At 41.2% G+C, this 24,090-nt stretch overlaps 1 protein-coding gene across 5 annotated transcripts in view; it reads left to right on the plus strand.

Moving 5' to 3' along the window:
* The window catches only part of DPF3 (double PHD fingers 3), a 281,327-nt gene that overhangs the window by 111,496 nt on the left and 145,741 nt on the right, over positions 1-24,090 (plus strand). For all 5 annotated transcript variants that reach the window (XR_004259059.1, XR_004259056.1, XR_004259057.1 and 2 more), the window contains exon 2: positions 11,976-12,136. Coding sequence is in view for 1 of the 5 variants with exons in the window: in XM_032245698.1 (XP_032101589.1) it covers positions 11,976-12,136 (161 nt within the window). In the remaining 4 variants the exon portion in view is untranslated. The remainder of the gene's footprint in view (positions 1-11,975; positions 12,137-24,090) is intronic.

Genomic DNA, 24,090 nt, shown 5'->3' on the forward strand with positions numbered 1-24,090 from the left:
TATTTACAAGTATATGCCTCCAAAAATGGCAGGTCTGAGATGGTTTTCTTAGGAGGCTGTCAAGAGAGATTGGGGTGACTCTCAACCTTGTGGAGGGTTAAATGAGACTCAGTGCTTCTTTGTTTGGCTGGATGTCCCTTAGAAGGGTGGCTGGAGATCATTTGGTGTGCAGGGCATTTGCTTCTGCAGGCTGATTTTAACCAACTCTGACAGGAGGGCAGAGGCCCCCAAGCGAGGTCAGGACCACAAATCCCATGCCAGCAGGTGCATGATGGGGAGACTGCGCCCTCCGGATGACCTTCAGTTCCCATTGATTTCCTGTCAAGCAGCTGCCCCACCCCTATCCTGCTGCTGCCCCTGGCACCACCCGTGGGCCCTGGGTTCTGCAGGAGGACACGGATCAGCTCTCTGGGAAAGACCATGCAGAGGAGGTTAATCCAGAGAGAAGCCTTTTTAGGGACATGGATGGGTACATTGGAGACCATCTTTTGGCACTGCTAGTTTCCAGTGCCAATATCAGGCCCGGAATGTCCCTTTTGGGCATAGAAAGCAGTGACTGATGTCTTGAATGGCATCATTGATCTACCTGGCCGTAGTCTCTCTCCAGGTTTGGGGTACGTGGGTGGCATTGTAGGGCCATGAGCAAGATTTGAGTGTGGACTGTGGAACTGGCCACTGACCTGCTGTCATTCATGGTGTGTTGGACAGGGAGGGCCAGGAATGAGGTGGTGGCTGTGTGATTCTTATTCCCTGTGCTAGGGGCCTCCCACCAGCACTGACTTCCAGCCCTCTACAAGGCCAGGCTCCAGCATCATCCAAGCTGTCAGTTGCAGATGGGCCTATAACTTTCACGTATTTGTTCAATGATATCATTGTTCAATGATATCTGTCAAGCATTTCCTATGTGCCAAGTCTTGTGTTGGGGCCCGGGGATCTGGTGAGATAGGACCCTACTCTCATGGTGCTTACAATTTAGTTGCATGGAGATGATTAGCGAGCAAAGAGAAAAACATTGATAGTGGCGTTATGAAAAAAATAAAGGATATGAGATAGTGGGGTGGGCTACTTCCTGATAGGGTGAACCCAGGAAGACTTCTCAGAGGAGTAGCCAGCCACAGGAAGATCTGGGAGAAGCATGTAGTGCCAGTAGAGGAGATGGCATATGCGAAGGTCCTGAGGTGAGCTGCCCATAGTATAGAAGAGGAACAGAAAGAGGTGCAGTGAGGATGCAGCCCAGTGGGGAAGGAGGCAGGAGACAGGATGAAGCAGGAAAGGTGAGCCCAGCCAACCTGGGGATCTGTAGCCATGGGGAGGAGTTTGGATTTTATTCTGAGTGCAGTGAGAAGACATTGGCAGTGTTAGTAGGAAAGAATGCCATGGCCTCCTTTCCATTTTTAAAAGATCACTGGAGCTGGGTGTATTGGGTCATACCTGTAATCCCAGCTCTTTGGGAGACAGAGGTGGGCTGACTGCTTGAGCCCTGGAGTTCCAGACCAGCCTGGGCAACATAGCAAAACCCTGTCTCTACCAAAAAAACAAACAAACAAAAAACCAAAAAAAACCCCAAAATTAGCCAGGTGTGGTGGCATGTGCCTGTAAGTCCCTGCTACTCTGGAGGCTGAGTTGCGAGGATTGCTTGAGCCTGGGAGGTGGAGGCTGCAGTGAGCTGTGACTGTGCCACTGCACTCCAGCCTGGGCAACAGAGCAAAACCCTTGTCTCAAAAAAAAAAAAAAAAAAAAGTCACTTGGGCTGCTGTGTAAAGAATTGACTATGGGAAGAACATATTGTCTCTAATCAATAGTCTGCTTCTACAGGCGATCACACCCAGGGGGCAACATCCGAGTGCCCCGCTCACAGTGAGGGTTTCAGAAAGGACTCAGTCTATGGACCAGGAAACTAAAAATACTTTCGCAATCAATGAAATTTCTGTGATGGATGCATGCTTTCTTTCTAGATATGATTCACCCTAGATAAAGCAGGCTTCCCCCGGCCTCACTTTTGTTGCTTTCTATATATTCTTTAGCCTCCAGAGGAGAGATTTATTTGGCCACGTCTGGATGGCATTTGAAAGGCAAACCTTGGATACAAGAAAAGCTACAGTCCTCTTCCTCCCTGGAGCATCCCCTTCCTGCCACCCCCTGCCATTATTTACTGGAAGGAATCACTCTGCTTTTACCCTGCCTCCAGCCTCCTGTCCTTGGCAGCCCCTTGACTTCAACCCCGAGATGCATATGTCATCAGAACACCCAGTGGCAGCTCAGAAATCATGGCCAGGTTCAATATAAATTCCGCCTTGCTTAGGCAGCTTTGCATAATAAGTCCCTGAAGTCTTCACCAGGGTAGATGCTGGAAAAGGGATTTATTGGGTCTGGTGGGCCTGAGCATCAGAGTGAGCCACGTGGAAGTCATGATGAACGTTTTAGGGTTCAAGCCGTTTATCGGACATCACTTTCACAAGGGATAACTTTGTCCCCAATTGTGCCCTTCCTGGGATGTTTTGAAGGTCACAGCCACCCACAGAGTGACTAAGGATGTCAGATCTTCATACATTTGCCTTCACCGGGGCTTTTGGCCATTTTGTGAGGGATGAGGACGTCTGTAGGATGAGTTTGCTCCAGGTTAGTGCTGCCAGGGTAATCCCTGCCAGCTTCCTGAAAGAAGTTTACCCACAGGAACAAAACCAGCTGAGTGAAACAAAGTCAGCTAACTGGGTCACGCAGCTCTGCCATTCAAACATGGCAGCCGAGGAGCAGCACAAGCCCCTCTCGTTCATGCCCTTGCTTTAGAGGTTGGGGAGCTATCTTTAGATCAGCTAGTCTCGTATTTCCCAGGATCACTGGGGAGCCAACGTCTGGATCACATCCCAAGCCTCTAGAATCAAAATCACACAGCTTCCCACCCGATTCATTCACAGTCCCAAGTTTGAGAGCCATTCTTTTGGAGAATGTGGTGATGGCATTCTCACTAAGCACAAGGGGGGCATTTCTACCCCTGCAGAGAAGGAGCTTGTTCTCCTGGCATAGGTCTGATGTCAGCATCATTGAGAATTCAGTGAGCTTCTTGTAAAGTTCAGAGAAGGAGAATGTCAGTTCTGTGGCACCTTGCAGGGTGGCATGAATTTGCACATGGAGAAATAAAAATCTCAGGAGCTGAAGTAACCTTTTTTAAGGATATGGGAAAAAAGTCAACAGGATTTGAACTGGGAGGATATCTATTTTCAGATGCCCAATCCTGGGCTCTGGAGAAGTAGTCAGATAACTTCAGGCTTACCTCATGTTCCCATGGAGAAAGTTAGAAAGCCCAAGCACCTCTCAATGGTGAAGCTGTCATTAGTTTGCTGAGGATGACATATTTCAATCAAGCAACCCATCTATCACGTGCTTCTACATGTGTGCATGGGTTGGGTAGCATGCAAGCACATAGCTCTCAGTTCCTGTCTTTAAGATACTTCCAATCTTATTAAGTGAGCCGAGATAAGGAAGGTGGCAGAGACCAGTAAAAATAAAGTGAGGCAGGCAGGTAGCTCAAAGAAGCCAGAGAGCAAACCCTACTGGCAGAGATAACCTGTGAACCTTCCTGGAAGAGGCAAGTCTTCAGCCAGCCCTTGACTAGGCTAAGATCAGCCAGGTCGAGGACAGAATACAAAACTTCCAGGTGGGAGGAAATAAAGTATTTCGTTGATGGTTCAGGGGTAGGGCTGTTTCGTATGCGCAGAGGAGGATTCACTCACTCACTCAGCATTTAACCCAATGTGACAGGTATGACCCAACATATACTGGACTTTGTGAGAGAACAGCAAACAAGCTAGATGTGGTCTCTGTGCTTAGGGCAGTCCTTGGGTGGATTGCTGGGGTCACCATGCACCAGCTGCCCTGCTCTCCTGGATGCCTGAGGCTCAGCCTTGGTGGCCCCAGAGGTCTTCTGTCCTGGGACAGAGGTTTCAGTGGGTTCCCAACAGCCTCAAGGGTACTGCCATAGTAAGTGTGGCATCACATGGCAGGGATCAGCCTGCTCAGGCAGAGGGTCATGCCACAAAATGGCAGCAAGTACTGCACTTTGGGGAAGGAGAAAGGAGGCTATTGATTGCAGGCATCTATGTCTGTGCGCCTGAGGTTCTATCTTATTAAATTTTCTCACAGGTCTGAAGTAGGGATCATGTTACTCATACTGTGAGTAGTAGAATTTAGGCCCAGGGAGGGTAGGTAAATTGCAAAGGGTTGGGTAGCCTCCACAGCTGGCAGAGGAACTTGGGCACCATCTTGGATTCTACACTGAGGAGTGAAAGACTAAAAGTTGAGTTTGAGGGAGAATTCCTCTTGCCAGGCTGGGTAAGGGTAGGGCTGCAGCACTTGCAGTTACGCCACCCAGGTGCTGCAATGACCTAGGTGCTGGGTGATGAAGACTGAAGGAGAGCGAATACAGACCTCTTAATGTTTTTCGGAAGCTGCTAGTGGACAGCCATACAGTTTAAATCACCAATCACAGACTCTGCAGACTGTGCCCATGCATGCCACATGCGCCTTCCTGCTCTAATTTAAATGCCTGCCCTAGGTGAGTGGAAGGTGAGCTGTCGAGTGCTATTCAGTGGAGACTTACTGGGCACCTATGATGTGCTGGGCTCTGTACTGAACACGGAGTAAATCAGCAAGAAGGCCAGGTGTGCAGGGGTGCTGGGTGAGGGGATGACCTTCACGTTGATGATGATGTGAATACTTGCTAGATTTTTTCAGCCTGAGTGGCTGTGTGTAGTGGCTCTGCAGATGTGGCCTCTGCCCTCATGGAGTTTATAGTCTAGCAGGGAAGACAAATATTAAACGTTGAATCGAGTTGAAATTGATATTATAGTAATATTGTTGTCTTTGTTAGAAGAAGAAAAATGGAGGAAGGAAGGGGATTGGAATGTCTCTCACTTGTCCTCCTTAGCCCTTTTTTGGGAAACATCTAGAAACCCTTCCTTAGTCATGTCCAGCTGATGTATTAAAATGCCGTAGACTGGGTAGCTTCAACCACTAGTCCCCAACCTTCCTGGCACCAGGGCCTGGTTTCATGGAAGACCATTTTTCCACAGACTGGGGTGGGGGAGGTGATGGTTTTGGGCTGATGCAAGTGCATTACATTTATTCCACACTTTATTTCTATTATTATTACATAGTAATATATGATGAAATAAGTATACAGCTCTCTATAATATAGAATCAGTGGGAGGTCTGAGCTTGTTTTCCTGTAACTAGACAGTCCCACCTGGAGCGACAGATCATCAGGCATTAGAGTCTCATAATGAGCGCACAATTGAGATCCTTCATGTGTGCAGCTCACAGTAGGGTTTGTGCTCCTATGAGAATCTAGGGCTGCCATTGATCTGACAGGAGGTGGGCTCAGGCAGCAATGCTCACTTGTCCCCTGCAGCTCGCCTCTCGCTGTGCTGCCCAGTTCCTAACAGGCCATGGATTGGTACTGGTCTGTGGCCCAGGGGTTCGGGACCCCTGGCTTAAACAATAATGATCTGTCACAGTTCTGGAGGCTGGGACGTTCCAGATGAGGGTGCTCCTTCTGGCTTGCATACAGCTGCCTTCTTATGTCCTCTCATGGCAGAGACTGCCGGAGTGAGAGCTTGCTCATGTCCCTTCCTTACATGAGGCCTAATCTCATCATGAGGGCTCCATCCTTGTAACCGAATTGCTTCCTGGATTAGGCTGTTCTTGTGTTGCTATAAAGAAATGCCTGTGATGGGGTAATTTATTTAAAAAAGCGCCCTAATTGGCTCATGGTTCTGCCAGCTGTACAGGATGCACAGTGCTGGCATCTGCTTGGCTTCTAGGGAGGCCTCAGGAAACTTACGGTCATGGCAGAAGGCAAAAGGGGAGCAGGGATGTCACATGACAAAAGCAGGAGCAAGAGAGAGTCAGCAGGGAGGCACTACATGCTTTTAAACAGCCAGATCTTGCGAGAGCTCACTCACTATCACAAAGACGGCACCAAGCCACGAGGGATTTGCCCCCAGGATCTAAACATCTCTCCTCTCACCATGCCCCACCCCCAGCATTGGGGATTACAGTGCAACGTGAGGTTTGGGCAGGGGTAAATATCAAACGGTATCACCTCCCAAAGGCGCCATCTCCAAACACCGTTGCATTGTGGATTTTTTCTGGTGAGGAGGAGCGACACAATTCAGTCCGTAACAAACACTAAACTTGGTCTTCTTTCAAGCGCTGCATTACGGACAGGACGACTTCAAGGAAAATAAAAACTGGGCCGGGTGCTGTGCCTCATGCCTGTAATCCCAGGACTTTGGGAGGCCAAGGTGGACAGATCACGAGGTCAGGAGTTTGAGACCAGCCTGACCAACATGGTGAAACCCCATCTCTACTAAAAATACAAAAATTAGCCAGGTGTGGTGGCACACACTTGTAATTCCAGCTACTCAGGAGGCTGAGGCAGGAGAATCACTTGAACCTGGGAGGCGGAGGTTGCGGTGAGCTGAGATTGCACCACGGTGCTCCAGCCTGGCTGACACAGCGAGACTCCGTCTACAAAAAAAAAATAAAAAAATAAAAAACTTTCCCCACTTTGCCAGATATTGCCCCCTGCATGCTGGTTTTTCTAAAAGACTGAATGGGAGACAGAGCTTTCCATGAACAATTTGAGTTAAACATGTTTAAATGCAAATAACGGGAAGCTAGCATATTGGTGTAGATGAGCTTTCGTGTGTGTTTGTGGGTGGTTCTGGCAGTGTGAGCAGCTGAGTGAGACAGCTGGAAAACTCGGTGCCCACAGTGAGGAAGAGGCGCCACTGGGGGAAGGAGGGCCCTGAAATCCTGCCATAGGCCGGGGCTTCTCGTCGGCTCTGCTTATCTCTGCTTCTATGCACAGATAGCAGTGATGGGCCAAGGTCCTGTTTATACAGCAAAGAGGACTTGGGGCCACACAGGGGGAGTGGAGAGAAAGGACAACTTCCTGAGAAATGAAAGAACTCAGTTCCAGATGGGATGAAGGCAAGGGAAGGGTCAAGGCCAACTTGTTAGGGAGAGAGAGAACAGCATAGCCTCGGCCCCCACCCCCACCCCTGGGAGGATTGAGACTTGGGTGGGTGTGAGCAGGCTTCTGGCAGGAGATAAGAGACTTGCTATTGGACACGTATTTCTGGTGTGGCAGGACACCTGTCCTCGGGTCTGAACACAGAACCAGAGAGATAGTGAAAGGGAGAGATAGTGAAAGGCTGGCCCTGAGAGTGATCTGAGAAACTGGAGTGAGCAGGTACGGCCCTGAGAGCAGGAGGCTGGAGGAAGAGGAGCATAGGTCTTAGAGGGCTGTGATTGATGGCTCTGAAAAATCGCATCTGGAGCCTGGTTGGCGGCCACTTTGGAGCAGTCTCATGTTTCCCATTCTGAGTCTTCTTTGGCTCCCTGGAATCCAACTCTCCACAGAAATACTCAAGGAGGGTTGCTGGAAATCTCACATAGGAACACTCAGCTCTCAGAGCAGGGGCGGCTCCTCATTTCAGATGACAGGATCACACAGGGACCTCCATCCCTTACAAAGCCCCTAGAACTAGGCAGCCAGCACTGCTGCAACCAGAATGCTGTCTGGGGGGTCTGGGGAGCCCAGCAATTTGTTCCCCTTGCCTTTCCTATTTCTGATTGCAGCCTTGAGTAGCCTGAAGTCAGTTGTTGATGAGAACATCATTCTACCCTGCCTTGTACCAGCTTCCTCTAGCCTAAGACATCAATCATCCCTTGGGGATCCAGCCCCTTGGTTTGGTGTATGCAGGTGATGGCTGGGGCTGCCCATGTGTGATCCAACCCAGGGGACACTGGTCACCACTTCACAGATGAGGCATTCACTGCCAGCATGTCCTCGCTCCCTCTGACCCCTTCAAGTTTAATGTAGATGTTATTCCTGGGATCCTATCATTGTGGGATTTTTTTTTTTTTTGGTAGAAGTACCATGTTGGAAAGGACATTTGTCCTCTCTGCTGTTTAAATTGCTTTCTACAGGTTAGGGAAAACTAGCCATTGATTTTCTTCCACAGAGCATAGCAAGCCCTGTGAAGATTTTGGCTAATTAACTTTTGGAGAAGTGCTTCTTGAATTTATCAGGGAGGTCGAAGTCTTCTTTTCTCTTCTTATATCTTCAAAAAGGCTTTAAATTTTGGTTCCGAATCTCTGCCAACACCTGGTCTGTTTGAAAGGACTTCCCTGGAGATGGTGGTAGAGGGACTGTTGAATGTCATGTTTTTGCAGCTTCGATCTTAATACAGTTGTTCCAGTCCACGGAAAGTCTTCTCTGTTTACATAAGAGAGGTATCATTCACACAAAGATTACATTTAAAAATATACATTTCCCCCCAGCATGCTTGTTACTAATAACATTGCATGTTATTAAAGTGGAAAGTATTTAAGATGAAATTAATTTTCGCCCAGCGTGCCGCTTTGTTTGACTTTCTGGATCCAGTTGGTATGGGGCACCAATGTTGGCCAACCTCACTTTGCATTTTTAGCAAGGTCACTGTCTTGTTCTCTCGTCTGGATTGACGCTGCTGGAAGTGAGTTACTAGCATATTAGGACAAGTCCACTTTGGAATTCTACTGTGTAGATTTCTTTTGTATTGCTTTCCAGAAGTTTATTTTGAAAATATTCATCTCCAGTAGATGAGTTTTGGCATACAATTTTTAGTTTTCATTTTTTTGGGGGGCCTGATTTTATGTGTTCTCTTTTTAGCAGAATTTTTGGGGTTGGGATAATTGACATCTTTATTTTGGCAGTCTGTCAAAAGGTCCTGGGAAAACAGATTGCTGCTCTCACGTTGGACACCCCTCCGTCACATGTTCTCGTCAGTTCTCATCCATGTGGCATGGCTGCTTGCTGTTTTGTGGGTGGGGGCTGGAGCATCCAGGACACCCTGAACAGCCTGTGTCATCTTATCTGGGCCAAGCTGCCTGTGAAAATTCTGTTCCACTGAGCTACATCGCCGTAGCAGAAGGAAACGTTTAAGCTGGTGTGACACAAACACTTTGTAAAAAGTGGTCCTTTATTTTTGATCAATCTCGATCCTTGTTACCAGCTTGGATCATATCAGCTTATGTGCCATTCAGTTTCATAGCATTTTCATGGGCTTTCATCTCCCCTCCCCAATTCATTTCCAGCTGCGTATTACAATTTGATTACAGTTTGGTTTTACAACTGCCAGGACACTCTCTGAGCATATTATGCCTTCCTGTGAATGTGAAGGTGTTCAGAGGTGAAAAAGGAGCAAAGGTTTTTTTTTTGTTTGTTGTTGTTTTTTTTTTTGAATGCTTGTCAACAAGTAATTTCCAAATGATGCCTCAGAAGCTTCCGGGATCGTGTTTTCCCATAGTGAGATATTTGCTTTAAGCTCTTTGATAGGACCTGACCCATTGCCTTTTTAAAAAGAGTATGGAAGAGTGTATTTAAAACTTTGCTTTCTAACAAGTGGTGATGAGAATGTGGAGTAGATAGAACCCTTGTACACCACTGGTAGAAATGTAAAATGGTACAGCTGCCGTGAAAAACAGTGTGGTGGTCCCTCAAAAAACGAGAAATAGAACTACCATGTGACTAAGCAGTTCTACTCCTGGGTATATACCTAGAAGAACTGAAGGCAGGTTTTTTTGTTTGTTTGTTTGTTTTTTGACAGAATCTTGCTCTGGTGCCCAGGCTGGAGTGCAGTGGCACAATCCCAGCTCACTGCAACCCCCACCTCTCGAGTTTAAGGGATTCTCCTGCCTCAGCCTCTTGAGTAGCTGGGATTACAGGCATCCACCACCATGCCTGGCTAATTTTTGTAGCCAGGCGGTCTCGAACTCCTGACCTCAGGTGATCCACCTGCCTCAGCCTCCCAAAGTGCTGGGATTACAGGCATGAACCACTGTGCCCAGCCTGAAAGCAGGGTTTTGAAAAGTTATTTATATACTCCTGTTCATAGAAGCATTATTCATAATAGCTAAAATGTGGAAGCAACCCAGATGTCCACTGACAGATGAGTGGATAAGCAAAATGTGGTATGTGCATACAACAGAATATTATTCTGACTTAAAAAAGAAGGAAATTCTGACAAATGCTATAACATAGGTTAACCTTGAGGATATTATGCTAAGTCAAATAAACCAGTCACAAAAGGACAAATACTGTATGACTCCACTTTTATGATATGACTCTACTTTTATAAAGTACTTGGAGTAGTCAAAATCATAGAGATAGAAAGCAGTGGTCAGGTGCAGTGGCTCATGTCTGTAATCCCAGCACTTTGGGAGGCCAAGATAGGCAGATTACCTGAGGTCGGGAGTTCGAGACCAGCCTGACCAACATGGAGAAACCCCATATCTACTAAACATAAAAAAAAAAAAAAATTAGCCGGGCATGGTGGCACATGCCTGTAATCTCAGCTACTTGGGAGGCTGAGGCAGGAGAATCGCTTGAACCTGGGAGGTGGAGGTTGCAGTGAGCCAAGATTGTGCCATTATACTCTAGTCTGGGTAACAAGAGTGAAACTCCGTCTCAAAAAAAGAGAAAAGAAAAAAAAAAAAAAGAGAAGAAAGCAGAATGGTAGTTGCCAGAGATGGGGGCAGAGTAGGAATGGGGAGTTATCATTTAATGGGCACAGAGTTTCAGTTTTGCAAAATGAAAGAATTCTGGATATGGATGGTAGTGGTGGTTGTAAGCACTGTTGTCTGCATGTGCTTAATGGGAAATTTTATGTTATGTGTATTTTACCACAATGAAGACATTGAAACAAAATCCCAATTTTGCTTTTTAAAAAATCTTCTAAATACTTGGGTTAAGAAATATTATTTTTAGAGACTTTCCCTCTCATTTTAAGCTGATATAATCCAATTTGAAATCTACATAGAATGAAAACAAAATGACATCACCATATCGCTTCAGAATAAACCCTTGATTCTCCCTTTTGCCCTTATGACCTCCGTGGCTCCTTCCCTTTCTACTATTCTTCCCACCCTGCACTCCTTTGTGCCCCTGCTCCATTTCAAGCCCCAGTGAGAGGCTTGAATCTACCTGGCATAGGTTATGTTATGTGTATTTCCTTGAGGCATTTATTCGTCTGTGCCTATATTTTATTTGTTAGGCATTTGATCTCATCGATTATTTTAGTGCTTTGCATTTGATCAATTATGTCATGCTCTATTTTTGGTCTTTGAAAAGGACACTACCTTAAAATCAGCACCATCACCACGTGTCCAAAAACCAGAGTCAGGAATGTAAAATTTATTGTGCTTAATCAGATTCTCAGTCCAGCAAACCAGAAAGGTCTTTCTATTTGTGTTTTAAACTCCATGAGTTGAACTATTTTGAATTCAAAATTGTTGAATTCTGTTAGTGTTCTATCAGAAAGTTATTTTTCTTTAAGTAATACGGTTTTAAAAGATTGTTGCCTGTTCCTCTATGCCCCCTTCTTCCTGCAATAGCCCTAATTTTATAGAATGTTTCTCTGTCCTTCTAGTTTTTGTTTATATGGAGTGTTTCTCTTCTGTTGTAATGGAAAACTGGGTATCTTTGCTGGTGGTTTGGGTTCACTTAGCTGGTGACATCTGAGAACAAAATGTAGCTAATAGGAGTGGGGAGGTTCTAGAAGTGCGATGTCCTTTAGGTTCCGTCCATAAGGTTGTTCCAGAGCTACCTCCCCTCTGGAGGGGGACCTCATGCTTTTGAGAACATGGACTGTTCTCTCTTACTGGTGATTCATTCTTGAAAGCCCATGCTCTTTGTTAAAGGAGTTTCCAAGTTGCTCGGTGGATTTGGGATAGAAAATAAAACCTGGTCAGGACCTGACACTGAGTTGCACTCTGCTCGTTGGCAAGGCTCCTGGTGCGCATTGCCTTGGTCTTCATAACTGGGACATCTTCAGTCTTCCCAGGGAGGTGGGTGTTTGACATCAGTTTCCCTCTGGGTGTGTTTCAGTTTTCCCTGGCCTCACCCCTTCACTCTCTGACTCTGGCAGGCTCGGGGACCAGTTCTACAAGGAAGCCATTGAGCACTGCCGGAGTTACAACTCCCGGCTGTGTGCAGAGCGCAGTGTGCGTCTTCCCTTCCTGGACTCACAGACTGGGGTGGCCCAGAACAACTGCTACATCTGGATGGAGAAGAGGCACCGAGGCCCAGGTGAGCTATGCCACTCCTGGGACATGTGCACCTGTAGGCTCCCAGTCTGGAGGGAGGAAGACCAGAGCTTGTCTGGGAATCCAGGCAGCCTGGGTGGGATTGGGGCGGGGCAAGCTGCACATGGGCCTCTGAGATACCTTAAAGAAACTCAGCTACTTTTATGCTCCTGGCACGTGTTCCAAGGAATGCGTGTGGAGCGTTGAAGCCATGTGGCAGAGGTGGGGTAGGGTGGGAAGTGAAAGAGCTAACGGCGTTTATCCCAAAGAAGGCCAGACTGAGGACATGACAGCAAACTTCATCTTTTACCTTTGCGTGTTGGTTACAAGCTGGAAATCTGCTGTTAGATCTGAGTGTGAGGCTTAGCTTTGTCACCAAATTTCTGTCCCTCAGGTTCCTCATCCGTAAAATGTGAATAATAATAGTCCTTACCACATAAGATTTTGTCTGAAGTAAATGGGACGATTGATAAAAACTCATAACATGAGTTTAGCACATGCTAAGTATGTGCTTCCAAATTGCTGGCTATTATTACTGTTATGACTGTGACTCCAGGACACTAGTCTTCTAGGCCCCAAAGAACAGAATAAAGGCCTTGTTATTAGGGAGACAGCTACAGGAATGTGATTTTTTGGCTCTGTCTGACTCTATTTTTTAAAACGTTTTATTTGGAAAAATTTCACGTTTATATAAAACTGAAGACAACAGTAAAACAAATTTCCATGTAAACCCTGCTTCGACAATGATCAACTCAAGGTCAATCGTGTTTCATTTGTATGCACTTCTCACTTTCCTCCCTGACCTCAGATTATTTCGAAGCAAATCCATGAAAGCACACGATTTCATCTGTAAATATTTTGTTGTGTATCTCTAAATGGTAAAGAACTCAAACAAACCAACCCACAATCACTATCACAGCTCAAAGAATTAGCAATGAGACTTTGATGTCAAATATTTGGTCAACGTTCACGTTTTAAATCAGGATCCAAATGAAGCCCTACATTGCAAGTGACTGATGTTTCTTTTAACATCTCTGGGTTTCTCTCTGGCTCTGCCTGTGACTCTCTCTTTCCTTCTTGCATGTTAACTGTTGAAGATGCTGGGTTGCTTACACTGCGTGGTTTCCCAGGAGGATTTGGTGGTTGCATCCCCACGGTGTTATTCCTATGAATTGGTAGTTAGGTCTAGAGACTTACTCAGGTTCAATTTTTTTTTTTTTTTTGGCAAGAACAACCAAGTGATAGTGTGTACTTTCATCAGGAGACTTCATACAGTCTGGTTACCTCTTTTACTGATGTTAGCAGCCCTTCATGATAATTGCCTAGATTCTTTATCCCATTAAGTGTTGCAAAAAGTTAATATTCAATCCAGGACTATCATTATATCTTCATTTGTTAGCTCTGCAACTTCTATAAAGGAAAACATTCCCTCATTAAAATTTTAGTTATTGTGAGATACAGTTGACATATAAAGGCAGGATAAATGACTTTTTTCCCCCTCTGTTTACCAGTTTTCAAAATAATGAGTTGGTTCTCTAGCATTCTCCAAAGATGATCAATGTAATAATAATGATTCTTTTGAATGCCACCAGAAACTCACACATGTAAACATATTTGATGTATTTTAACCCAGTGTAGCTATTACTCTTATGATGCGTACCTTGCCTCATCTTTGGTCTTTCCGGATTCTGGCCAGTGCTGGTGATTTGAAACAACCCCCGTAGTTTCTGATAGCCTTTTTGCCACCCTAATATTAGGATGAAATATATCAGGCTCATCTTTTACACTTCTCGCTCTCTAGGCCTGAAATCAGCTATTTCTTGAAGAAATTCTGGCTTCTTTCTGTAGGAAATGTTATTTAGAGCCCACAGTCTGGTGGTCATTGCTACTGGCTTGGTCATTGTTTCTAGGCCTTATCAGTGACTAGAACTAAGAAATATGATTTTTTTTTCTTTTCTTTTCTTTTCCTTTCTTTTTTTTTTTGAGATGGAGTTTCCCTCTTGTTGCCCAGGCTAGAATGCAATGGCATGATCTTGGCTTACTGCAACCTCTGCCTCCCAGGTTGAAGTGATTCTCCTGCCTCAGCCTCCCGAGTAGCTGAGATTACAGGCATGCACTACCATGCCAGGCTAATTTTTGTATTTTTAGTAGAGATCAGTTTCTCCATGTTGGTCAGGCTGGTCTCCAATTCCCAACCTCAGGTGATCCATCTGCCTCAGCCTCCCAAAGTGCTGGGAATACAGGCGTGAGCCACCGTGCCCAGGTTTTCTTTTTCTTTTTAAGAGAAAATACATTATAAAATTATGTTGATACATCCCATTCAATTCAGTTTTAAACAGCTTTTACTTTGCTATCTTAATTATGTATCTCCTTTCTCCTATACCAAAAAAATCCTAGAAATGTTATTGACATAATTACTTATTTGCTTTATTTGCATACACACTTATTTGCATACACACACACTCACACACACAGTATCAGAATAACAATATGAGTATTAACAAGATTACTGAAAAGGTTTAAGACATTTTCTTTTTTTGCAATCTTTTTTTGTCCTTAGGATATATTCCATTAAACATGTGCAGTCAAAATTACTCTGCTTTAAGGTCACTTGAAATAGTTCCTCTATGTGGTTGTGCCAGTAACTCAATACACAGTTGGATTCATTTGTTTCAATTTTCTTTCGCTTATCAGGGTTTGATTTTTGAGTGGGGAGGGGGGGTTCTTATAATTTCTTCTTTATTAAATCAACTTTTCATCTTGAAATAATTAATAATTGCAATTGTGACTATATTTGCAATTTGAAGTTGCAAATATAATACAGACAGGTCCCTTGTCTTCTTTGCCCAACTTCCTCCAAGATAAATAGATCTTACAATATCAAAACCTGAAAATTAACATTGGCAAACTATATATATGTAGCATATGTAGCTCTATGTCATTTGATCACATGTGTAGATTTGTGTAACCACCTCTACAATCAAGATACAAAACTATTACCACCCAACACTGTCATTATTTAAATCCTTTACCCTCCCCCATTTATAATATAGTTGTTTTAAACATTTCCTTTACATACACTGAAAAGCATACCAGTGTTGTAATTTTTGCTTTAACCATCAAGCATAATTTATAAACTGTAAGAGAAGTGTTTATTGTACTTACTCATATTTTTACTTTTTCATTGTTTTTCTTCCTTCCTGACATTCCAAGATTCCTTCCTTTAGCATTTCCTTTCTGGGGTAGTACTTTCTTTAGCCATTCTTTTAGAGTAAATCTGATGGTAACAACTTCTTAGTTTTCCTTCATGGGAGAATGTCTTGATTTTGCCTTCATTCCTGGAGGATATTTTTGCTGGACATAAAATTCTGAATTGATAGTCCTTTTATTTTGGCAGTTGAAAAAGGTTTTGTTACTTCTTTCTGATGGTTTGTGATAAGAGATCTGCTGTTATTTAAATGTTTTTTGTCTCTTATAAGTAAGGTGTCATTTCTCTCTCATTGTTTTCAAGTTTTTTTTTCCTTTGTTTTTAGTTTCAGAAATGTGATTTTGATGTGTTTTTGCATACATTTCTTTGGGTTTATTCCGTTTGAGTTTACTCAGCTTCTTGAACCTGTAGGTTTATTTATTTATTTATTTATTGCCAAATTTGGGAAATTTTCAGCCATTATTTCTTTGAATACATCTTCAGTTCCACACTCTTTCCCCTCTCCTCCTGGGACTTCAACAACACAAATGTTAGATCTTTTGTTACAGTCCCATAAGTCCCTGAGGCTGTGTTTATTTATTTTCAAAATTCTTCTCTCTGTGGTTCAACTTGGGTGATTTCTATAGTTTTCTCTTGAAGTTCATGGCTTCTTTTATTCTGTCCTCTTCCTTCTGCTGTTCAGCCAATTCATTGAGAGCATTTTTATTTTTTGTTATACATTTTTTCAGTTTTCAAATTCTATTTGGTTCTTCATATTTTCTATTTATTTGCTAAATGTGTCTTATATGTTCATAATTGCTTGTTGAAACACTTTTAATGATGGGTGCTTTAAGATCCTTGTCAGATGATTTTAACGTTTTTTATTGCTTTGTTGTTGGTATCTGTGTCTTTTCTCATTTGAGATTTTCCTGGTTCTTCATATAATGGGTGGCTTTGACTGAATCTTAGACATTTTGGCTGTTATGTTATGAGACTCTAGATATTATTTAAATCTTCTATATTAGCTATAATTTTCAAGCTGTGCTAGTAAGGGAGGTGAGGCTCCTCTCATTACTGTCAGACAGGTGTGGGAATTCAGCATCTCCACTTGGCTTCTGTTGACATCCCAGTGTGACATCCTCTTTAATAGGAGAGGAACACCTTGTTGTTGCTGGGTGGAGGTGGGAGTTTAGGCTCCTCACTAGGCCTCCACTGATATTATCCTACTTGAGAGGAGGAGAGTCTCTACTGATACCACAGGGCACCAGCTCTTCCCTTAGCCTTCACTGACACTACCCCAGCAAAGCTATTGGGATGCCTGCTTGTCTTGCTAGGCTGCTCCTTTCCTGGTTCTGTGGCTAGAGAGAGTAGGATTTTCTTGAGGCTTTTTCTGGTCTTTATTTGTTGGCGTTTCTGGGTTATCAGCTTTTTCAGAATCCAGTCCAGGATATATGAGGTATAAAGGATACCCGAGATTGGGCTGGGCATGGTGGATCATGCCTGTAATCCCAGCACTTTGGGAGGCCAAAGGAGAAGGATTGCTTGAGCCTAGGAGTTCAAAACCAGCCTGAGCAGCATAGTGAGACCTCGTCTCTATAAAAATTTTAAAAATTAGCCAGGTAGGGTGGTGCATGCTTATAGTCCCAGCTACTTGGGAGGCTGAGGTGAGAGGATTGCTTGAGTCTAGGAGTTTGAGGCTGCAGTGAGCCAGGATTGCGCCATTGCACTCCAGTCCAGGTGACAGAGTGAGACGTCTCAATAAATAGCTAGCTAGCTAGCTAGTTAGATAGGTGAGTGGATAGGTAGATAGAAAAAAGAATACCCAGGAGCTTACCACCCACCCTGTTGTTTCTGAGATCCCAAAGTCCCTAGCTAGTCTGACTGGTTCCCTTCATCTTTCAGTTATTTCTTACATCTCTTCTATGAATAATGTCCAGGATATTTAGTTGTACTTAGTGGGAGGAATATAAAAATGTGTATCTATTTCATCTTTCCAGAAGCAGAAGACCCTGAGATTGCCATGTCATTAAAAAAGTTTAACAGCTTTATTGAAGAATAATTACATACAATAAATTTCACATACTTAATGTGCACAGTTTGATAAGTTTTGACATGTATTCACCTGTGGAGCCATTACCACTATCAAGATAATGAACATATCCATGACTTGCCAAGGTTTCTTATGTGTCTGGTAATCCATCCTTCCTGTGCTTCCCTGTGCCTCCACCTTTCTTCACTCCCTCCCCAGAGGAAGCCACTGATTTGCTTTCTATATTGGAACCACACACCGTGTACTCCCTTTTTTAGGGGCAAGGGCATGTCTGGCTTCTTTCACTTAGCATAATTACTAATTAATACTATATCAGTAATTCCTTTTTATGCTGAGTAGTAGTCCATTGCATAGCTGTATCACAGTTAATTTATTCATTCACCTGTTGATGGAAAATTGGAATTGTTTGTTGTCTGAGTATTACAAATACAACTGCTATGAACACTTGTGTACAAGTCTTTGAACGGACATATGCTTTCCTTTCTCCTAGCTAGGTTAACTACATAGGAGTAGAACACCTAGATCATAAGAGAGAGAGATGTTTAACTTTAAAGAAACTGCCAAGCTGTTTTCCAAAGTGGTTTTACCATTTTACATTCACTCCAGCAATATATGAGAGTTCCACTTCCTTCATATCCTTGCCAACACTTGGTGTGGTCAGTTTAAAAATATTTTTAGCCATTCTAATAGATATATAGTAGTATTTCATTGCAGTTTTAACTTGCATTCCTCTAGTTACTAATGATTTTGAGCATTTTTATATGTGCTTATTTGCCATCTGTAAGGGAAAACAAACTTTTCTTCTCTATACTTTTTTTTTTTTTGAGCCGGAGTTTCACTCTTGTCGCCCAGGCTGGAGAGTAATGGCACAATCTCTGCTCACACAAACTCCACCTCCCAGATTCAAGCGATTCTGCCTCAGCCCCCCAAGTAGTTGGGATTACAGACATTTGCCACCATGTTCAGCTAATTTTGTATTTTTAGTAGAGACAGGGTTTCTCCATATTGGTCAGGCTGGTCTCGAACTCCTGACCTCAGGTGATCCGCCCGCCTTGGCCTCCCAAAGTGCTGGGATCACAGGCATGAGCCACCGTGCCTGGCTCTTTTCTATGCTTTTACTCAGTATTTCTGTGACCAGATGTGTGGATGCCCTAATTTCATATGCCAATTTCAAGTCCAGGTTGTCAGCTGTGCTTCTGACCAATGGGCTATAAATGGAGGTTTCCATGACTGGCCCTCATGTTTGATCATTTGCTAGAACTCAGGAAAACCATTTACATACTAGACTGCCAGTTTATTACAAATGACATATATCTGAAACAGCCAAATGGAAGAGGTGCACAGGGCAAGGTATGGGGAAAAGGGGCATGAAGCTTCCATGCCTTTCCCAAGTGAGCCACCCTCCCAATGTTCACCAACCCAGAGCTCTCTCAATCCAGTCAATTTGGATTTTCATAGAAACTTCATTATATAGGATGAGTTGATTAAATCATTGGCCATTAGTGATTAGCTCAACCACTAGTGCTGCTTTTCTTCCTAGAGATCAGAGGTGGGAAGTTAGAGCTGGGGCTAAAAGTTACAGCCGCTAATCTTGTGGTTGGTTCCCCTATTAATAATCCCCTATCCTAAGGCTATCCAGCAGGGTCATACATTAGCTTTTAAAAAGACACATCACTTGGAGATTCTGGGGGTTTTAGAAACTGTATGCCGGGAAGTGGAGATTAAGACCAAAATGTATATTTCTAATTATATCACAATATGACATCATCCATGTATGTTCTTTGGTAAAGTTCAAATCTTTCATCCATTTTAAAACTGAGCTATTTGCTTATTATTGAATTTTGATTGTTCTTTATATATTCTAGATACAGGAAGTTTATCGAACATATGCTTTGCAAATATTTTTTCCAGTCTGTGGTTTGTATTTTCATTAACTTAGCAGTCTCATTCAAAGAGCAGAAGTTTTCAATTTTGGTGAAATCCAATTTATCAATTTATTCTTTTATAAATTGTGCTTTTGATATTATATCTAAGAAATTACTACCTAATGTAGGGTCAGAGTTTTCTTTTTTTTTTTCCTAAAATTTTATAATTTTAGGTTTTACATTTAGGTCCATGATTCATTTGGGTTAATTTTGTATATGGTACAAAGTATGGATTAGTTAATTTTCTTGCAGATGGATATTCAATTGTTTCAACGTAGTTTGTTGAAAAGAGTAGCCTTTCTCCACTTAATTGCCTTGTCAAAAATTAGATGTCCACACATATGTGTATCTATTTTTGGACTCTCAATTCTGTTTTATTGACCTATTTGTCTGTCTTCATACTCTTATCACACCGTCTTGAATATTATAGTTTTATAATGCTTGCATCAGGTGGTGTTAGCCCTCTAAATTTGTTCTTGTTTTTCTTTGTTATTTTCATTATTCTAGGTCATTTGCTCTTTTATATGGATTTTATAATCAGTCTTCAATTTCTACAAAAAAAACTGGCTAGGATTTTGGTTGGGATTGTGTTGCATCTGTAGATCCATTCAAAGAAAATTAACAGTTTTCAGTATTGAGTTTTGCAGTGCATGTATATAGCATATCTCTCAATTTATTAATATCTTCTTTAATTTTTCTCATCAATGATTTTTAATTTTTAGTATATAGATCTTTCACATTTTGTTAGATTTATCTCTAAGTACTATTGATACTATTATAAATAAATTTTTATAAATTTTAATTTCTGATGTTTGCTGATATACAGAAATACAATTGATTTTGTATATTTTTCCTGTATCCTGCAACCTTGATAAACTGATTAGTTCTAATAGCTTTCTATAGATTCTGTAGAATTTTCTATACAGTTGATTACCTGTTAGTTCACTAATAGATAATCTGAATAGTAAAGAAAACTTACTTCTTTCTTTTAATATGGATAACTTTTATTTATTTTATTTGTCTCTTGTACTGGCTAGACTCTCCAATATAATATTAGGTAAAAGTGGTGAGATTGGACATCCTTTTATTGTTTCTGATCTTAAGAATAAAGCATTTATGTTTTTTTTTTGTTATTAAGTATGACATTGGCTGTAGATTTTTTTGTAGATATTCTTTATCAGATCGAGGATGCTCCCTTCTATTTCTAGTTTGAGAGATTTTTAAAAATCACAAATGGATATTTGATTTTGTCATCTGATTTTCTGCATCTGTTGAGATGATCATATGGTTTTTCTTTTGTGGTTTGTTAAGATAATGAGTTACGTTGATTGATTTTTGAATGTTAAGCCAACTTTACATTCCTAGTATAAACCCCACTTTGTTATGCTATCTTATCCTTTTAATGTAGTGTTAGATTCATGTTGCTCAAGTTTTATTAGAATTTTTGCATCTATGTTTATGAGAGATATTAGTCTGTAGTTTTCTTGTAATGTCTGTCTGGTTTTGGTGTCAGGGTGATGCTGGCCTCATATAATGAGTTGGGAAGTATTTCTTCCTTTTTAGTTTTCTGAAACTTTATAAAGAATTGGTATTATTTTGTACATAAATATTTTATAGCATTTACCAGTGAATTCATTTAGATCTGGCAATTTCCTTGTGGTAATGTTTTTAACTATAAATTTAGCTTATTTTATAGATATAGGGCTACTTAGGTTATTTATTTATTCTTGAGTAAGCTTTGTTTCTTTTACCTGAGTTCTCCAAATTGGTTGCACAAAGTTGTTCATAATATTGCTGCATTATTTTCTTTTAATATATGTAGTAAACACACACACACACACACACACAAATATATATATGTAGAATCTGTGGTAGCATATTATTTCACTCATTATATTGGTAATCTGAATGTTTTTTTTTACCTCATCATTCTGACTACAGGTTTATCAATTTTATTGATCTTTTCAAATAAATAGCTTTTGGTAGAATTGATTTTCCCAATTGTTTTTCTGCTCTGATCTTTATATTTCCTTGTATTTACTTTGGATTTAATTTGCTCTTCTGTTTCTTATTTCTTTTAATTTTTTGATTTTTGTGGGTGCATAGTAAGTGTATCTATTTCTTAAGGTGTAAACAGGTCATTGATCTGAGCTATTTCTTCTTTTCTACTACAGCATTTTGTAATATAATTTCCCTGTAAACACTACATTAGCCTCATTTAAAAAGTTTTGATATTGAGTTTTAATTTTCACTCAGTTCAAAATATTTTCCTTTTTGGTTTCTTCTTTTACTCCTGGATTATTTAGAACTGTATTGTTTAGTTTCCAAACACTTGGGACATTTCCAAAGGTGTGTCCATTATTTATTTCCAATTTAATTCCAAATGGTTAGAGAATAATTTTTATGGTTTGAATCCATTTAAATTTATTGCTACTTGTTTTATGGCTCCAAATATGGTCTACCTTGCTAAATATTCTGTTTGCTCAGGAAAAGAATTGTGTTTTGCTCTTGTTGGTTGGAATGTTCCATAAATATCAATTAGGTCAAATGGGTTAATACTGTTGTTTAAATCTTCGACATCCATACTGATTTTCTATTTATTCTATGAATTATTGGGAGGTGGGGTATTGAAACTTATGACTATAATTGTGGATTTGCTTATTTCTCCTTATAATTTATTACTTTTTGTTTCATGTGTACTGAAGCTTTGTTATTAGGTACATAAACATTTAGTATCGTTATGTCCTCTTAATAAATTGATTCCTTTATCATTATAAAATAATCCTCTTAATTTCTATTAATATTATTTTCTCTGAAATTTCCTTTGTCTAATTCTAATATGGCCACTCCAGCTCTCTTTTGATTAATATTAACATGAAATATCTTTTTCTATTCTTTTACTTCTGCCTGTTTGCATTTTTATATTAAAATTAGTTTTTTAATAGGCAGCATAAAGTTGTGTTATGCTTTTTAAATGTAATCTGACAATCTGTTTTTTAATTAGGGGCATTTAGACAACTTACATTTAGTGTAATTATGTTTTCTCTCTTTTTTGTTGGTTTATTAACCACAACTCTTGTTTTGTTATTTTAGTGATTGTTTAGTGTTTATAGTGTACATCTTTAATTATAGTTAACCTTCAAGTGATATTATTCAACTTCATGAATAGTATAAGATTTCTACAACAGTACTATGATAAACAGAATAAGGCCCCTACCCGACCCCAGACATTCACATTCTAATTATTGAAATCTGTGCATATGTTACCCTACATGGCGAAAGGGACTTCGAAGACATGATTAAGGATTTTGAGATGGTGAGATAATCTTGGATTATCGAGGTGGGCCTAATGTAATCACAGAGGTTCTTATAAAAGGAAGGCAGGAGGTCAGAGTCAGAGTAGATGTGATGATGGCAGCAGAAGTCAAAGTGACATAATAGAGGAACAGGCCATGCACCAAAGAATGTAGGTGACCTCTAGAAGCTATTATAGAAAGGCCAGCTAACAGGTTGTTTCCTAGAGTCTCTGGAAGGAATGCAAATCTGGTGACATCTTGGTTTTAGCCCACTGAAACTGATTTTGGACTTCTGACCTCTGGAATTGTAAGATAACAAATTTGTGGTGTTTTAAGGCTCTGTTTGGGGTAATTTGTTACAACAGCAATAGGAAGTTATTACAAGTATACTTCTATTTTTTTCTATTTTTTTCCCCTACTGATCTTTGAGCAATTGTTGTTATACACTTTATTTTAACGTGTGGTATAAACCACATACTACATCATCATGATGTTTTTAAAAGTTGTCAATCATCTTCTAATGAGTTTAAAATAATAAGAAAAATATCTTGTGTAATTATTCATATACTAAACCACTTATGATGCTCTTCATTCCTTTGGGTAGATCTAAATTTAGATCTGGTATCACTTTCCTTCTGCCTAAAGGATTTATTTTTAATGTTTCTTAGAGTATGGGCCTGTTGATGATGAATTCTTTCAGCTTTTGTACATCTGAAACTATCTTTAGTTAGCCTTAGTTCTTGAAGGATATTTTAGCTGGGCATGGAATTCTAGTTTGTCAAGTGTTTTTTTCTTGCTGTATTGTAGGGATGTTGAACCATTCTTTTCTTGCTTGCATTGCAAAGATAAGGATGTCTTTATATGTAACATATCTCCTTTCTCTGGTTGCTTTTAATACTTCTTCTTTATCACTATTTTTGAGCAGTTTTGATTTTGATATGCTTTGCTATAGTTTTCTTCATGTTCTTGTACCTGGCTTTATTGAGCTTCTTGGATCTATGGGTTTATAGTTTTCATCAAACTTCAGAAATTTCTGGCCCTTATTTCTTTTTTAATTCCTTCCTTCCTTCTTTCCTCCCTTCCTTCCTTCTTTCCTTCCCTCCCTTCCTCCCTCCCTCCTTCCCTTCTTCCCTCCTTCCCACCTTCCCTCCTTCCCTCCTTCCCTTTTTCCCTTCCTTTATCTCTCTCTCTCTTTTTGTGGAGACAGGATCTTACTGTGTTGCCCAACTGCTCTCAAACTCCCAGGCTGAAGCCATCCTCCCAAGTGTTGGGATTAAGGGCATGAACCACTGCATCTGGCCTCCAGCCATTATTTCTACAAATATTTTTTCTTACCTCTCTTCAATTACACATATATTAGACTGTCTGAAGTTGCCCCACAGCTCATTTATGTCATCCTTCTTCTTTTTTTCTTTTTTCCTGTAGGTTTCATTTTGGAATAGTTTCTGTTTCTGTGTTTTCAAGTTTACCAGTCTTTTCTTCTGCAATGTCTAATTTGAC

The sequence above is a fragment of the Sapajus apella genome, unplaced genomic scaffold, assembly GCF_009761245.1.
Source record: "Sapajus apella isolate SASKATOON/1434 unplaced genomic scaffold, GSC_monkey_1.0 scaffold59, whole genome shotgun sequence".
Lineage (NCBI taxonomy): Eukaryota > Metazoa > Chordata > Mammalia > Primates > Cebidae > Sapajus > Sapajus apella.